The 17828-nt window shown below is 41.7% G+C and overlaps 2 protein-coding genes across 2 annotated transcripts in view; both read left to right on the top strand.

Moving 5' to 3' along the window:
- The first annotated feature begins 1077 nt into the window (after positions 1-1077).
- On the top strand, positions 1078-5450 carry Ripply2 (ripply transcriptional repressor 2). Its single transcript, XM_055602495.1, is given in 5 exon segments — positions 1078-1288; positions 1291-1484; positions 1486-1575; positions 1866-1933; positions 5199-5450. Coding segments are annotated over 5 exon segments (612 nt in total). The 5' UTR covers positions 1078-1185; the 3' UTR covers positions 5356-5450.
- A 2138-nt stretch (positions 5451-7588) lies between these two features.
- The window catches only part of LOC129672855 (cytochrome b5 reductase 4), a 68723-nt gene continuing 58483 nt past the window's right edge, over positions 7589-17828 (top strand). Inside the window, exons 1-2 of the mRNA XM_055602494.1 lie at positions 7589-7794; positions 12364-12517. Of these exons, the coding sequence (XP_055458469.1) occupies positions 7720-7794; positions 12364-12517 (229 nt within the window). The 5' untranslated portion in view covers positions 7589-7719. The remainder of the gene's footprint in view (positions 7795-12363; positions 12518-17828) is intronic.

Here is a 17828-nt window from a genome sequence, read left to right as displayed (position 1 = left end):
ATTCCATTATCTGAAGAAAACCATATCTCATCCTTCGGGCAGTTACAGCATTACAGCCCCCTAGGTAATAATTAAATGGATTCTTTTCTTATGAAGTGAACAGAGTGAAGAGAATCGGTGCTATAGCCTACAGTCAAGTCTTTCAATCTGCAGTGTTTGAGGATATTCGTTTCCATTATTTAAAAATGTCTGGGAAGAAATTATAGGATTTACAGATCATATTTACTTTGAACCATAACATTTCCTGGGCTAGGTTTAATGAACTTCTACAGATAAAGGAGGGGTAACTCCCACAAGAAACTAGTACAGGAAGAATAATTTGTCTCATATCATAACCTTCCAAGACCCGTTATCATCCACATCTTCTCCAAGCCACAAAAAGATTGTCTAACTAAGATCAACTGAGGGCGGAGGGGTAGAGCTCACATGCCTGGGGGCCTACTGGCCAGAGACGCTGACGAGTTTGAAAGTCTTGAGGCCGTGGGAAGGCACGGAGACTACATAACAACTGTCTCTGCCCCTCTTGGCTGTAACAGTCAGGTTTTCACAATTCATCTCCTGCTGCCGAACATTTTTGTATCCCCTTCAAATAACAGGCAGATTGTGAACAAAGCTTATCAATACAGTTTTTGAAAACCGTACATGTATTATCTCTCCATATTTCCATACACAGTGACACTTCGTTTATTTGTGTCTTTATTGTTCGGGGAGGGAGAAGGAATTAAGGTTATTTGTTTTTCTTCTTACTCCGTATTGAGTTTTTTAAAACACGGGCTGCTGCAGAGCTAGCTGCGTTTGCTGGAGACCAAAAAGCCAAGCCAGGAGTCAAGCAATTACCAGCCCTCGGCATTTTTGCAGAAATACACAAAAACGTGTAGAATCGCTTAATTCCACCCCCTTCTAACCTTTTCGCAGGGAAATTGGCTGTTGGGGCGCATGCTGTTTTTCTCCCAGGCGGTGTGTCGGGGGGGGGGGGGTATTAACACTCGCTCCTGCAGCCGGTACGGTACCAGGGCCATTTGGGATGTGCACGCGTTCACACCCGCGCGCGGCCCGGGGCGCCTTCACGCGCTGCCGTTTTGTTTATGCGGAACGAGGGCGGCCCGGGGTGCGAAGGTCTGCGACAGAGGCCGGCCCAGAGGGCTAGATAAAGCGGGGCTGCGACGCCGAAGCCGCCTCCCCGCCATGGACAGCACCGAGGGCGCCCAGCGCGCGCCCAGCCCAGCGCGCTCGCCCTCGCCCTCGCGCAGCCGCCGCTCGCCGCCCGCGCAGCCCGGGTACTTACCATCCCCATCCATCCCCGCTCACTCTCCACCCTCGCTCCGTGCCCACCGCCTGGATCGCCTGGCCCCGGCTCATCCCTGCGCGCCCTCACCTCAGCCCCTGCCCTGTGCCCGCCGCCCGTGCCCCCCGGTGCCCGCGCTCGGTCGCAGTTGTGTTCCGCGGCCAGGCTCACGTTCTCTGTGCGCGGGTTGCGCTTGCTTTCCATCCTGCAGGTCCGAGGGCTTCTGGAGACCTTGGCTTCGAACTCCCGGAGAAAAATCGGAGCGGGCGGAGCCCCATGCTACCCAGGCGGTGAGTGACAGTGTAGCCCACTGAGGTTCGGAGAGCAGAGCGTCCCAACTCCCCACCCCCAATCCGAGCCTGTGGAGAGAGCTTGGGGCCCCAGTCTATTCAATGCCTGCCAGGGTGCCTGCCCAAGCCCTGTGGGTATGAAAGCAGGCTGGGACACTCTCTGCAGCAATGCAGCCACTTGAGAGGCCCGGGGTCACAGTCCCTACCTGAACCCTAGACACTGGGCCGCTCACTTTCCCAGTTTCTACAATGAGAAGCTTGGTGACTGAGATGGCTCCTCTCCTTCCTAGTTGCCCAGCGGCCCTGGAATGACTGAAGCTTCTTCAGGGAAGCTTTCTCAATACCAACACCCTGTCAGGTGAGTGCCAGGCCTTGCTGGAAGTGGGGACATCATCATGCAGCCTAGTTCAATAGTTGGCAATGAAGTTTCTCCCTTGGAAGATCTGCCCTTAGTTGCTCTGTGTTCTCATTCCGAAGATTCTGTTACTCACAGGATGGGGAAATACAGGGCTTATCCCATAAAAGAACGGCTGATTGGTGCATAGCGAGTAAATGCTAACAGACCTGGTTTCGAAGAGAAGAAACAGATTGATTGGGAAAAAGAAATAGGTGGGGCTGGGATGTAGCTCAGAGTCAGGGTGTTTACCTGCCTTGAAGGAGGCTCTGGGTTATAAGATGAAAGACATCTTAAGCCTGAAAAGTTGTTTTGAGCTTTTATTTTATTTTATTGTTTTCAATCCTTAAAGGGCACAGTGAAGGTGGCCTCACAGAATGCATTCTGTACTGTTTTCTTGCAAACCAAAAGGAAGAATGGGGTAGACAGTTACAGGTTTGTAGCAGGTCAAGCTTGACACTTAAGAGAAACTGGCCATGATAGGAACATTAGACCAAGAACTAGGTTAAGGGGGTCCAAGGTGACCCAAGGCGGGTCCAGCTGTTTACTGTCTTTTGTTTGTTTGGTTTATTTTATTTCTTGCCACAGGAAGTCAGATGTTCTATAAGATTCTTTTTAGCTTTTATTTGAGATAAAATGTGTATAACTGGGCGGTGTTCTCAGGACTGTTAAAAGAAGGCCTGTAGGCCTGTTGTAAAGAAAGCCTGGCCTGTGTCTATGGTAGTTGATATGTCTTGATTACCTACATATGCTGAAAGAATTTGAAGGACACAGGGAGGGCAAATGATAAGTGGAGTTTACTGTGGTCAGACTCTTTTAAAGTTTTTCTTCTTATGTGTCTCAGTCTTTTGCCTGCATGAATGTATATGAACCATGTGTATGGCTTGTATCCACAGAGGTCAGAAGAGGGACTAGGATCCCCTGGACCTGGAGTTGCTAATGCTTATAAGTTGTGTAGGTTCCGGCACCTGGACCCGGCTCCCCCGGAAGAACAGCCAGTGCTCTTACCCACTAAGCTATGTCTCCAGCCTTTGGTCAGTTGTGGAATGAGTTCAGGGCATGAAATATGTACCTGTTGAAGGGTTGGGGAAAGCTTACAAAGGGTGTGTTATATATTAGTTATAGTTACTATGATGAGTCTCCAACAGCCAGATGAGTGGACATTTTTGTCAAAAGAGATGACATCAGAAAAGAGGTTGTGGGACAGAATGGCTCCTGATGGTGTCCCAAGGACCAGAAACTTGGGTGTGTGAAGCTGCAGTGGCAGCAGGGCGTAAAAGGCCAGAGCTTATACACTTCCATACAGAGTTTTGTCCAGAAACCTATAGGCTTTACTCTGCAGTAGGTAATGATGGTCATAGATTTTAGCCAGAAGACTGATGACTCAGAAAAGTCACTAAGGGGCTGGAATGAAGACTCAAGGCACAACTGGAAGTAGTTACAAGCAAGAAATGAGGGAAAGCCTTTATGTCAGAAGTGGCAGCAGGACTTAGTGGGTGTGGGAAGTACTTTGGGGATAAGGCTAGCCTTCATAATGTACTGAGAGGTAGGTGAAGAACAGCTAAAAAGCCAGAATGCCTCCCAGATTTGTGGCTGCTGACGAGGTGAGTGTTGTTCTATGACAATATAGAACTGGGGAATGAGGAAATGGGTCTGAATTGTTATTTGTTGCATTTCATGCTCTTTAGGGAGTCCAAGCAGGACAACTCAGGGAGAGGGTTGCATACGTGTCAGGAGCCAGGCTGAAAGCCTTCCACTGCAGGCTGGGGAACACGGGACAGTGGGTGAGGTCATCCTAAAGAAGTGCAGAGGGAAGAGGTGATCATTTTCAAAGAAGGCATAGGGATGAGCAGCCTCCGCCTAGTACATGGAGTACAGCAGAAGAGACAGAAGAATCAGAACAGGGAACTGAGCAAAGGATGGCCTCCCTGGAAGAATTGTCTGCAGTGAGAAATTCTGACCATACCATGGTGATACCAACCAAACAATGGTTTTGGGGGTTGGAAATTCCAGTTACATATTACAAAATACATTGATAAGCAAATTCCTTTTTTTTCAGTTTTTTTTTTTTTCTTGACGAATAGTGTGTGTTCTATGGTTTTTGCACATTGGTCAATTCTTTGAAGGTAGCATTCATGTTTTATTCCCTTTTGGTTGGTGGATGATGTTGGTACAAGAGCTCACGACTACATTCAGGAGATGAATAATTGATAGCTACTTGCTTAAGCATCTGAATTATAAGCTTTTAATGTGTTTTGCTAGAAATATATATAAATTCTTTTGCCTAACTTTCTGTCCTTTAACACTGAGCACATGTAACACAACATAATCTTTCCTTGGTTAGACTCACTCAATTAGATGTAGCCAGAATTCTTTGCTGTACAATGAAGTGACTTCACAAGAGTTGTCAGCTCAGCTTTATGTACTTTTTGTTTGTTTGTTTGTTTGTTTGTTTTTGGATGAGAAATAAAAGGGGACCACCAGGCCAGCTTAATAAAGGTCAAAATTTAAAAAATCTGAGATAAGGATGCTTACATGCAAATTAGTTGTATAAAACCTGTATCATTCTCAATACATTGATATAGTGTTCTCAGATTTGGTTGGAAGGGAGAGAAGAGGGATTGGGAATAAAGACTGGTATTGGAGCAGCTTTTCCAGCTAGTGAGTTGTGAAGCACAGACTTTAAAATTACTGTTTTTGTGCATATCTGATCAAGCATATTGGATATATATATATATATATATGCTACATCTAGAGTTTTTCTGCTGTACAGTGGGTGACTGTTGCCTGTTCAGGGTCCAGACATTGTGCCTTCTTTGTAAGGCTGGCCATCACCCATGTGTTTGATGGAGTGGTGGGATTTACTTGCCTTCTAAAGAAATTCAGAGAGTGGAAATCTAACCTTCTGCATTTTGCAAGAATAAACACATACATAACTCATGAACTAAGATAGGCACGCATCTTCTGCTTATAGAGTGTGCAGAATATTTTAAAATCTAACTTATAGCTTAAATAAAGATGTCAAAGGATCAACCATTTATTTGTACATTGGCAAGCGGACTCTATGAAGGCTGGGACAGTAGCAGCTTTAACTTTCCATCTTAAGGCTGTCTCTAAAATGTGTAAACTAATTATCAAGCCTAGAGAGCTTGTGGAAATCAATTGTTTGGTGACAATTAAGATCCTGAATGTGAAAACATATGGACAGTATGTTGTCTGCTTCTTTCAGACTGTTCTGGCCCAAGTCAAAGTGTTACGACTACTTATATCAAGAAGCAGAAACTCTTCTGAAAAATTTCCCAATTCAAGCTACAATTTCATTTTATGAAGATTCTGATAGTGAAGACGAAATAGAGGGTCTGGCCTGTGAAAATCAATCTAATTAGTTGCTTCTGTTGACAATGGAGCTGTGTAGGATTCGGATTTTCTGTATAAATGTATCATAAACTTTTAAAACTAATTTATTTGTATATAACTTATTAATAAAATATTTTGTAATCACTATAGTATTTTGGCCTCTCTTTGTCCCCACACTAGAATTAAATGTTGGGATTTAAGATAGGCATCATGTACAAATATGCTGATTGTGTTATAAAAATATAGGGCTCACCAGGATATATTTGCTCTGTTTATTAAATTGCAACTTTAGATTTAGTTATAATTTTTTAAAGAAATAATAGTATTTTTAAAGACTGGCTCTTGTGATGTCTGTTGGCTGATATTGATCTCAATTGAATATTTAGTTACAGATGGTATCATTTTGTTAGTGTTAGTAAAGAAAATTGTGTGATGCACCTAAAATCTCATATACATTAGTATATGTTTGCTAGCTCATGGTGAAAGTGCTTTAGGTAATTATTTATAGTTGAGTGAGAAAAACAATCATGGGTCTCTTAAATATTAAGGACTGTAATTAAGTACCAAGTAGCTTGACTCTCACTCTAATATTTTCCTGTTGTCCTTAATCTGGTGTTCAGTACTTACTGTACATTTTGAGGGATTCCTATAATTTAACAAATGTTTAAATTTGAATTATTTGTATAGAGTCTAAAAAAATCAGATTATGAAAGTATTATTTTCTTATCCTGGATAAAGCTAAGATTTGGAAGACATCATTATCAATTTTCTTTTTGCTTTAGTTCCCTGCTCACAATATTCTCATATAAACATTAGAAGTTTATATGAGAATAAAAATACAATCTCAGTGATTGCTTTTTCTTATCTAGTCATCACAGAAGAAAACTTACTCCATCATTTAATGAGACAGAAAATGGGCAAGCTGCATGGTTAAAGTGAGATAGTAAACTGTAATAATGAAGTCCTTTTAGTTCATATATAATCACCTGATCAACAGTTCAACTGCAAATAAACATATTTTTATTAACCTATAATCTGATCTACTTGTGAGGATGAGGCAGGAAATCTGCAAGTTTGATGCTTGCCTGGCAATATCTAAAAAATATTTTCCTGCAATATTCCAGAATGAAAATGGGTAGAGGTGGATATGAGAGGTAGTTAGCCAGCTAAGAAATGCTTCTTGCTTGGATAACTAAGCAGATCCACAGATTTCCCCTTATTAACAGTAAACCACATTATCACAATTTTGACTTCCAGGAACTCTGGAATTTGAAATAAATTATGTGTCCAGAGTCAGGAAAAATTAGTATCTAACAGATAATGCATAGGGTTATTCAGAACTGCTCTCTGGGAAAATGTTCTTTTTCTATTAGATTCCACTCTGTGGGTCTGTGTATTCTCCCAGAGACATGCAAAAGAAGGCCCAGTGACCCACCAACACGGGCCCACAATATTAGGTGCTTCTCTTGTTAACAAATTAGGATGATATCAGGTGCCTTGTCTTATGTTACATGCCTATTACTAACTATATATGTTGTGCAGAGTTTACAAACGATCCTTTACTTGTTACAGAAACCCAAGCCCAAAATGTTCTGACAAAATGTTCCTTTAAGAAACTAAAAGTACCTTGCAGAAACCGTTAAGTACAAGGAAATCAAATCATTCCATTTAGGGGTGAGCTGTGAGCTCACTGAAGATTTCAGGAAGGGTGAAAAGTATGGGAGGGCGAACATGTTGAGTGTGTGGGTAGAGCCGGAGACCAGAAACGTCTTTTACTCGTTTTCCAGACAGAGGTTGCTGAAAGGTGAAATTTTCTTCTTAACGCACAGCAGAGGCCGCTTGCATTTGGCTTCTTACCTCCTGAAGTTGTGAAGTCCTTTTTCTTAGAGCTTAGTGTTTTACAGGAGAGAAATATTAAGCAATCTGAAAGTCTTGGTAGTGCTGTTTTCTTCCGTATTTCAAGCAGTGCGACGGTGTTTATCAAGGAACAGGCACTGGTGTTCTGGGCGAACAGGGCTCTACAAGAAATTACCCTGGGACTCGATCAGCACCAGGGCTGAGGAACAGCTTCACCTTCTAATCTCTCAGCCGAAAGCTGTCATTGCCTTGTGGTGCTGAAGTTTAGGACCTGAGACTAACCGAGCATGCGCTTCTCCCCCCCCCCCCCCCCCCCCGCAACGCGAGCTCCTTTCTTCTGACTCCGCCCCCCCACCCCGCCTCCCGTGAGCGTGCTTGCGTCATGGAGCGCAAGTCCCCTGGCAACCCCGGAAGTGGGTCAGGGGCCCTGGCCTCTGCCCGGCCGCGGAGCCGGAGCAGGCGGTGGTGGCTGGGGTCCCGCCAGGCGAGCCTGTCCGGTGGCTGAGCCCGGACACGGCCCGAGCCGGGGGCCCAGGATGCTGAACGTCCCTTCCCAGGCTTTCCCGGCCCCCGGCTCCCAGCAGCGCGTCGCCTCCCAGGGGCGCAGCAAGGTAAGTGGGGATGCCGCTTGTCTCCTGCCTCAAGTGCCCGAGTCTGTTCTGAAGTTGTCCTCTTGTCAGTCTGCTCGGCACCCTGCTTCCGGTGTGGTTGCTTCCCACCCTCAAGCCGTCCTCGCTAGTCTTTTGTTCTTTTCGGTCAGAAGGATAGGGCTGAGCGGTGGAGGCCAGGGAGACTTCACTGTAAGGTTGGTGGCTAGGGAAGACAGGAGTCTGCAAGACCTCCCGTCAGATTTGCCGCCACCTCTCCAGCTCATACTCCTCTATTATACGATAGGCAATTGTCCCAGCCCTGCCTTATCTATGAACACCCGTAGTTGATTTTGAATCTGATACAGTGCTCCTGAGTATGTGTTGAATATGGTTACTGTTAGCAGCAGGTGGGATACTGATCAGATTAAATAAAAACTGTGCCCTGTGTTCACTGCAAGGCGAATGCGGTTTGCTTGTGTTATTTTGGTGGTTCCTTTTACTGCAACCACACCTAGGTGTTTTCTTTTGAGATTTCTACCATCTTGGGCCACTCGAATTCTTTCTCAAGTTTTACTTTATATGACTTTGGGACTTTCACTGAACGTTTCTGTTTTCCTCCACTTACACCTTAGATCGGAAAATGAGTTGAGGTTTTCTTTTATTTTTAAGAAGTGTCTATCCCCAGCTTTAATCATACACAGCACTGAGATGTTTTTGTGTGCTCACTGATAGCCATGTATGTCTTGACTGCTCTTCCTGTGTCCACTGAATCTCCACAGTTAATCTGTGAAGTGGGGTTGTTTACTATCTCCATGCCGGGTTAAAAAAAAAAAAAGGTTAACAAAGGTCTGGCGTCAGCCACGTAGGCTTGTGATATGATTATGACACTTCTTCAATTGCTGTGTGTGCATCTCCTCACCATCCATCAGTCATGTATCTCTTCCACCTGCTGCTCTCTTTAAACTAAAAACTTGGCTCCACCATCAAAGGCTACTCTTTGCAGAATGAGAAAGTCACTTACTGCCTTTCTCCATCAAAACTGCTAACCATGTCCTCAGCGTTCATTTAAAGGAGAGCACTTCAAGGCAAAGACAAGAAGCCACAGGGATGTGGTAACAGAAGTGAGTTTTGTTGTTCCATGAAGTAAGATTTTTGAGTAATTTAAAAAGGAATTGGGTTAATTCCTTTGTTATGAAATGAGACAGTCTTGAACCTGTGAAAAGCTGAGTCTGGATTGGATAAAACTATCAGATGAAGTTTGAAAAAAATGGAACACAGCTGGCGAGGTCGATGGTTAAATTGTCATAAGCATAGACTTTGAAGTAGGAAAGAGATGTCTTTCCAAGATCCACTACTTAATCTTATTGACTTTTTGCTCAGGTGTGTATAGGGATAACCAGCTTTTGTTGCTATTGTCTTATTTCTAGGATTAAGTGAGATGCTATTTTTCATAGCACACCATTGTTAAGCACTCAGCAGATAGATATTACTTAACAGAAGCCTTTTATTCAGATCTCACCAGTTTGAATCTTACATTGAGACAGATTCATTATCATAACTGTTCTTATTTCTACCAGATATTTCCTAAATCAGCATTTATTAAAAAACTGTGTAATGGTTTGAGCAATGTCCTCAGTAGGATAAGTCTTTTGAACATGTGGTTCCCAGTTGGTGGTGCTGTGTGGGGACATTATGGAACTTTTAGGAGGCTTGGCTTTGTTGGAAACAGTATGTCCCACTTAGGGGAGGCCTTGAGGGTTTATAGCCTCACCCCATTTCCAGTTCGTTCTCTCTGATTCATTTCTATGAATATGTACAGTTGACATATGATTGATTAGTCAGCTTCCTGCTCTGGCTGCCTGCCACCATGCCATTCTTGCCATTATAGACTCCCCTTCTTGAACCATAAGCCAAAATAAACTCTTCTATAAGTTGATTTTAGTCATGGTGTTTTTATCACAGCAGCAAAATGTAGCTAATACAGTATGGTTTCAAGGAACTTAGCCTCTCAGACAGCACAGATCCAGAAAATGCTGTGGGCCAGTGCTTGATACCAATGGGGAATCTATTTCCATTTGGCCAAAGCATTTGATAGAAAGTTGAGGCTAAACCGTGGCTAGTAATGCAAACTGTGACCAGATAATGAAGGGTCTGATTAACAGTTGAGGGATTTGAAGGCATTAGTATAAGGAACCACTGTAGAAGGGAGACCTGCGATTTGAGTTGCATTTCCAAAAGATTAACTGCCCTAGGGATTATAGAATGGAGAGAGAGCCCAATGATTTTTCTCTTCGTTCTTTGTTTGGAATCGAGTCACCAGAAGAGTTTCACCAATGGTCAGAACAAGAGTGTGGAGTGTAATGATGAAGTGTGCCCCAGAGATACCCATCTATTTATTTTGGTGGTAAAATAGATATGAGTCCAGAAAGTGAGTTATACAAGCTTCCTCGAGTGTGCATGCTTTTGCAGGACTGTTCTCTTGGTCCTTTATAATGAGTTGGACAAATGTAAAAACTGACCCTGTTCAGTACATGAGTCTTGAACTTTTCCACTAGATTATCTTAACTAATTAAAATACTAGTGTACCTTTGTATTAATAAACTTTCTGCCAATGTAACAGAATATCCAAGAGTGGATAATGGATAAAGGACAAGTTTATTTATTATAAGGGGAGTGTAAAGAAGCTTATGTATGGCCAGGGCCATATTGGTTTGTTAGAACATGGTAGAAGGCATCACAGGGCAATAAAGACCACAAGAGATTTTGTAGCTTTAAACTCATTTATAATTAACATTAGCTCTCAGGACCTAAACACTGCCCAATGAGCCCCACTTTAGAGAGTGAGTTTATTACATGTGGCTTTGGGAGAAGCACATTATGACCATCTAGTCTTTCACCTTAAAACCTTGGAAATATATTTCATGAAAGAAAACAGGACTCAGAGTATTTTGTTACTAAATCCTGCAGGCACGGGTCAGTAGGTAGTTTCTGCAAAGGGCACCATTATAAACCGTGGTCTCGTGTTAAGGTCATGATTTCATGTCCTACCTTTTCTGTTACCTACAGTCAGCTGTGTGAGGTGTCTTTGTCCTGTGTCTGAGGTACATGTACTGCCCCATCCCTTAGTCACCTAGAGCCATCTTTTTTGTTACTAGATAGATAAGTGAAAATGGAAGTGCTTATCTTCAAGTTACCATTAAATTACTTAATAATGGCCCAAATGCTGTAGTAACAGTATTGGAAATTCTCCTGTGCCAAGAGAAGCCATGAAATTCTTCCTGTAAATGGAAATGTGAGAGTTGTTAGTAAGTAAAAAGTAATCATGCGGAGGTCACTAATACCCATAGTAAATAAAACTTTGCATGGATTGTGAAGGAAAAAAGAAAATGTATAGATTGAAAACAAGCAAACAAAAATGTTTCTATAGGGTGTTTGGTGCTGTCCTTGGTCTCGGGCAATCACTGAGGCAGGTTTAACTTATCTTAATGGAGGTCTCTGTAGGAGAGCAGTGATGGGGGAGGAAGCTCTGGTTGATAGATCCTGCATACACTGTGGACATTCACACCCAAGACTAGAAGAAGGCTTTGCCGAGTCCCTTGTATCTTAGGCACTGAAGCCCTTGGCATGGCTGCTCATGTGCTCATGCCGGTGGCACACTTAGGGCCTCCTCTCTCCCGTACCCTTCCCAGCAGTGCTGGTGTTTTCCTGTGCTTAATGTGCTTTATCAGTGGGTTTGTAGAGAGCAGTATTGCACAGTAATTTCTGATGATCTGTTTATATTGATAATTCAGAAAAGGCCCACTGTAGCCAGTCATTGGTATATCTTCTGTCAAATCTCTTGATTGTTAAGGTCACAAATTATTTCCAATTGACAACAATAACATAATTAACATCAGAGCTAGGTCCTGGACATTCCAGCTTTCTGTTATGCCATAATTCTATTATGAGAAATATTTGTGAGGCAGAATTTCTAAGTCCTATCTCAGGTGTCTTAAATACTATTTTGTTTAAAATTCTAGGCATCTGAATTTCCTGGACATTTTGAACTAGACAAAAGGGTCCCCTCCCTGTAATAATAATAATAATAATAATAATAATAATAAAAATTAAAGTTAACAAAAAGTAAAAAAAAAAAAAAGTCAAAGAAAATTAAATAAAAAAAAAATTAAAGAAAAAGCCAGGTGTGACAGTTTACCTGTGCAATCTCAGTGCTGGGGAGATTGATGGCTGCCAGTTTTGTGACCAGTCTGGGCTGCTATATGGCAGGACTTTCCCTGCTAAACAGTAGATAAAGTAAACTTCTAATACAGTAGAACAATTTTGACCGCCCCCCCCCCCACACACACACTAGATGAGAGGATTGGTAGTATTGCTGGGTTTCAGTCTTATCTTTTTATTCACTTATTTTTCATTGAGATAGGATCTTACTGTGTAGTCCAGGGTGGCCTCACACTTGCCACCTCACCTTCCCAGGATTTCTTTTAAAGGGAGAATGATAGGACTGAAGCAGTCCAAAGGCAAATAGAAGGAGCAGGGAAGGAAAGCAGCCAATTCGGAACCAGGTGTAATTTCTGTTTTTCCATTGTTTAGGTACCTTTAAAACCAGGCAGAAGTCTTATGGATTGGATCCGACTGACTAAAAGTGGAAAGGACTTAACAGGATTGAAAGGCGGGATAATTGACGTAACTGAAGAAGAGCTTAAGAAGCACAACAAAAAAGATGACTGTTGGATATGCATAAGAGGTAGGTGGTATTTACTAAATATTTCAGAAACTTGCCTGGGCTTTCCATCCGTAAAGCACGCAGGCCCGGAGTCAGGCTGAGTTTCAGACTTTGGTGACAAAAATTGCCTTACTGGATCATAAATAATGTGTTCTTACTCTAGACAATATTCTTTTTTTATATAACCTCTTACATGTTGTTGCAGAAGACAGGCAACTTCTAGAATGACAATCTTTTGGTAGCATACCTATGCTGCATTCCTTTTGAAAGGAAGCACATTTTGCCAAGAAATTTAACACCAAGGTGATACAGTTAAAATTTTCAGGGGCACCCAGTATATAGAATAACCCCATGCCAGAGCATTGCGACTGGACGCTGTTAGAAGAAAGGTCTCTGAGAGTCTAAAGGAAACCCTATGTGTGTGTGTGTTGTATGCTCATGTACATATTTGTAGGTTTGTGCTCATGTGCGCAGACTCATGAGAACACCGTTCGCGTGTGTCTGTAGAAACTAGAGGCTGATGAACTTTAGATTCAGTGAGAGACACAGTCTGAAAGCATAAAGAAGGAAGAGAGAGCAAAGTCAGCCTCTCTACGTACATCACACACATACACAAAGAATCAGTTCCTTAGAACACCATGTTGATATGTGGTAACAAAGCTTCAAAGCACACGGCAGAAATCAGGAGAACCGAGGGACAGAGTTAACGTTTTGATCCAGAGTTGTGGATTTTATCCCCTTTCAGCGATTGTTAGCGCTAATGAGCACCTGTAGATCCAGTGCTGAAAGTGCCGGTGCAGTTTCTTTCTTGAACACAAGATGGCAAAGTCGTCACAGTCCTTAGACTCTAAGGCTTAGAGAAACTCCCATCTGTCTAGTTGACAGTGGTGAATTATGCCATGTTTTACCTCATGAACATCTTTTCCCATTATATATTTTGGGACCAACATAATTAACAACGGTAAAAATTTTAGGTAAGTGAAAATGCTGTTTTATAATGGCATGTAATACTTGCTACGTACTTGATAGACATTAAATACATTTATGAATTAATATAATCTAGAACTCTAATATTTGTTTGAATGCTAAAACTAAAAGTCAGTTTTTAATATGTTTACTTTTATTTACGTTAGTGCTGTGAGATGTTTTTGGGGGTCTTGAAATTCTAATCTTTTAACAATTATTGAGAATATTAAAAGGCTTTTGTTCGCATGATATCTCTTAATATTACCATTTATTAAAATTAAGAAACAAAGAATATTTAAAATTAATTTAATAAAGGTAATAAAATTTAATAAAAGGTAATAAAAGGTAATAAAATGTATGCTGTAAGTAGTACCTGTGTTTATGAAAATAACTTCTAAATGAAAAATATAGAAGAACATAATTTTCTGTTTTGGTAAATATTTCTAATATATAGCTTAATAGATGACAGCTCACGTATATTCTTGTGTTACCATCTCCAATCTCATAGCACGTGTCCACATAGCTTCTAGAAAACTCTACATTAATGAAAGAACAAGAATTTTAAACAAACATAGTATTTTAGTTTTATTTGGAAAAAAATTTCCTCTTGGACCACCAGAGTGTCTGTCTTGAGCTTCTTCTGGAGTCCCTGGGCTCTGCTATGAGACTCTGTGACTCACAGAAGAGAATAAAGAAGAAATGAAAGATTCCAGTCTGTGAACGTGTGTCCCAAAACATGGTGATACTGTCAATTTTATACGGTGAGCATTGTGGTTCACATGCGTTGTTAGCTACCAGCCTGAGACACTGTGGCGGCTTCATCCGGGAGATGGGCGGATAGACGTAGGTGACACTTGGGTGTAAGGTGAAGACACTACACCGTCAACAGGTCTGGGCGCGAGATTGCTTGGCATGTGAACCTAGTTCCAAACCTAGTTCCAAACCTAGTCATCTGAAATAGCGTGGCCTGATGCAGATTCTGCAGGTTGGTAAAGGCTTTTCCTGTCTCTAGAAAATTTGAGAGATGGCTAAAAACCAAGCTTCCGGAAACTAGGACATTCAAAATTGCCATTGAGAGGGGGAAAATGGCATGACAGTTGGTATATACATTATAGACAGTAAATGCATTTATTGAATGAATATAATCTAAAACTTGTTGGGATATTAAAACCAAAATTCAGTTTTTAGTATGTTTCCTTTTACTTACGTGAGTACTGAGTTTTTGGTCTTGAAATCTCAATTCAAATCACCAATCATAGAAAATTGTGTGTATGAATAACTTCTGTCACTGCCTGAATACCCAAATAAACAACTTTTAAAAAAGGTTTCATTTGGCCAATGCTTTTAAAGTGTGTAGTCCATGATCATTTGGCTTTGAGTTTTGATGCCTATAACAAGTTCCTGTGATGGTGAGAATATGTAGCAGAGGAAACCGCTCACCTTATAGCTAAGAGGTAGAAAGACAGACAGGAGGGACTGGGTCTTCCTTAGAGAGCTGGCTCCTTCCGTTAGGTCCAGCTGACTTAAAGAACCTATACTACATGCCAGCAGCACTCAGGGCTAGTACCCAGAGTACTAGGTCTCAAGAGAGACCTTTAAGGGACATTCAGGATCCTATTACATTTCGTCCTAGATGTATTTATCTAAGATTAGTGAAATGTCCACACGACTCATACATATGAACACAACCTAAATAACTGTCTAGTGATGAGTGGGTAAACCAAATGTAATTGGCCACATGGTGTATTACCTAGCCATAACCCAAAAATAGGGCTGCAACAGTGTGGATAAACCTTGGAGACATGCTAAGTAGAAGAAGGAAGTAATAAAAGACTATGTTTTATATGATTGCACTAGTGTCCAAAATAAGCAAATATGTTCAGACAGAATGTGGTTTTGTTTTGTCTGTGAAGGAGAAAGGGGATGCTAGTGAAAGAATGTTTCTGTATGTTGTTAAGTTACTGATACCCATTATGAAGGCAGCATCTCCTTACAAGGATTCCTGATTCTTGACAGAACCAGGAGAGCTTCTTCCTTTTATAGAACAACGTCTCCTTATCGTAGTTTATCTTTTTATTGAAAATCTTATTTTCTGTATAACGTATTAATCCTCCCCTGTGTCCCAGATCCTCCCTATTTTCCCACCCAAATCCACACTCTTTCTTCATCGTATTAGACTACAAACAGACATCTAGAATAATGATAATAGTAATGCTGATAGTAACAACAGTAACAATAATATAATAAAAGATAAAGTAAAAACAGAATAGGACAAAACAAAAAAAGAGCCAAAGGAAAAGCATTAAGAAACACATACAGGCCCTGAGACACACACATTCCCATGTAAACAAAGTTTTAAACCATAATATAGAAGCAAAAGATCTCTAAAGTTAAAAGAAAATGCCCAGACAAAGCATTGTAAGATAACTGTTGGTCGTCTGTTGCTGGGCATGGGGCTTGCTCATAAGTGTGTTGTTGCCCAGTTAGTCGCAATTGGAGAAGATGAATTTTTCCTGTGTAGGAGCTGGAGATTGCCTCTGGGTTTGGATGGGGGTTTGTGTTAACATCTCCTCTCAGCACTGGAATGACATCTGGCTTAGACTTATGCAGGCCCTGTGCATCTCTGTGAGTTCACATCCTGATGTGTCTAGAAGGCTTTGATTTTGTGTTGGCTTCCACCCCATTGGTTCCACTTCTGGGACCTGAGTCCAGACTGAGACTGAGTGTTCTAAGACCTCTTACTCTCTGCACCTTGTCCGGTTGTGGGTCTCTATTTGTTCCCATCTACTGCAGAAGGAAAGTTCCCTGATAATAGCTGAGCAAGATGCTGATCTATGAGTGTAACAGAATAGCATCAAGAGTCATTTTATTGCTACATCCCTTTAGCAGAACAATAGTATTTGGTTGTCAAGTCTCAGGTTTTTGGCCACCTCGGCAGTGTTGGAGATGGTTTCCATCTCAGAACCTGCACTGCAAGAGCAACATGTGTGCTCTTAACTGAGAAGTCATCTCTCCAGCCTCTTGATGGTTTTGATTGTTGACTTGACACAATTTAAAACTACCTGGGAGGGGAGTCTCAGTGATGAGTCATCACTGAGGCTAGATTAGGTTGGCCTGTGTGTGGGGCTGGGGGTGGGGGTGGTGGAGAGAAGGTCTCTTAACTGGGTTAATTGAGTTGAGAAGAACCAACCTGAGTGTGGGAAACACCATTTCATGGGCTGAGCCCTGAACTGAGTTTACAGAAGAGAGCAAGCTGAGCATGAGCCTCCATCACTCTCTGCTTGTGCCTGTGATGTGAGATGACTATTTCTTCAGGTTCCTGCTGCCTTGACTCACCTGCAGTGATGGGCTCTAACTTGGAATTGCGAGCCAAAGTAGACTTTTTCTCTTGAGTTGCCTTTCTCAGGGTATTTTGTCACTGCAATAGATTAAGTCTGTCCACAAGTGATATTATTTCTATTGTAATGGGCAATGGGTACTCAGATCAGATACTGCTTTCTCAAGTCACAGTTAAGGTTTTGTTGTTGTGGTTTGGTTTTTTTTTTTTTTTTTTTTTTTTTTTGGTTTGGCTTTTTTATTGTTAGGAAATGATTTTTAAAAGGACAAGACAGGTAAGTGTCTGTATCAAAGAAATCGACTAGTTTCCTTCCTAATTAGTAACAGCCTCCTCTTCTCTCCAAGATTAGTATGACAGTTGAACATTTTATATCCTTTGGGGTTATCTAAATGTATGGAAGTCTTCCGAAATGAGGAATCAGTTTGTAATATTTAAAAAAAAAATCCGTTCTTGTTGAAACTTGGAGATGTTTTTCCAGTTGGATTTGTCTGCTGTTAGCTTGCTAGTGCAGGTACAGACAAAGCCTCCAAGTCAGCACTTTCTGCTTTGTTCCTGGTTTCTCCTTTTTAAAAGATAAAACCCTAGTTGAAAGAATGAAAGATTAAATAAATGTTGGGGGAAGATGAAAAGATGAAGGTCTGAAAGCCTCTATTCCTTGGGCAACAGCAGAGATGAGGCAGGCTTTCTTTTATCGGCCCGGGTGCTCATCATTGCTTAGCCTTACGGGAGATCTGACTCATGAAGAAGCAATCCGACTTTCTCATCAGGGCAGTGGAGAGCAGTGAGATGAAGTTTCATTTTCTCTGTGCGGGCACACATGTGTGCATGCGCATAAGTGTACACACATTAAAAATTATATAGAGTTTCTTCATGTTGGGAGGCAATTCTGTGAGGCCTTTTGCATTTCTTTATGTTTCATGAGCAGAGACACTGTTCTAGACAGTCTTTTCACGGATGTTTGAATGCTGTAAAATCTTGATTAATATAGTATCTCCCCCTAGAACAAAACCAGGTTTACTCATGGGTCAG

Source organism: Psammomys obesus, unplaced genomic scaffold (genome assembly GCF_907164565.1).
Source record: "Psammomys obesus unplaced genomic scaffold, mPsaObe1.curated_primary_1811, whole genome shotgun sequence".
NCBI classification, from domain to species: domain Eukaryota; kingdom Metazoa; phylum Chordata; class Mammalia; order Rodentia; family Muridae; genus Psammomys; species Psammomys obesus.
The sequence above is the reverse complement of the archived record's forward strand: the minus strand, read 5'-3'. Positions and strand labels throughout refer to the sequence as shown.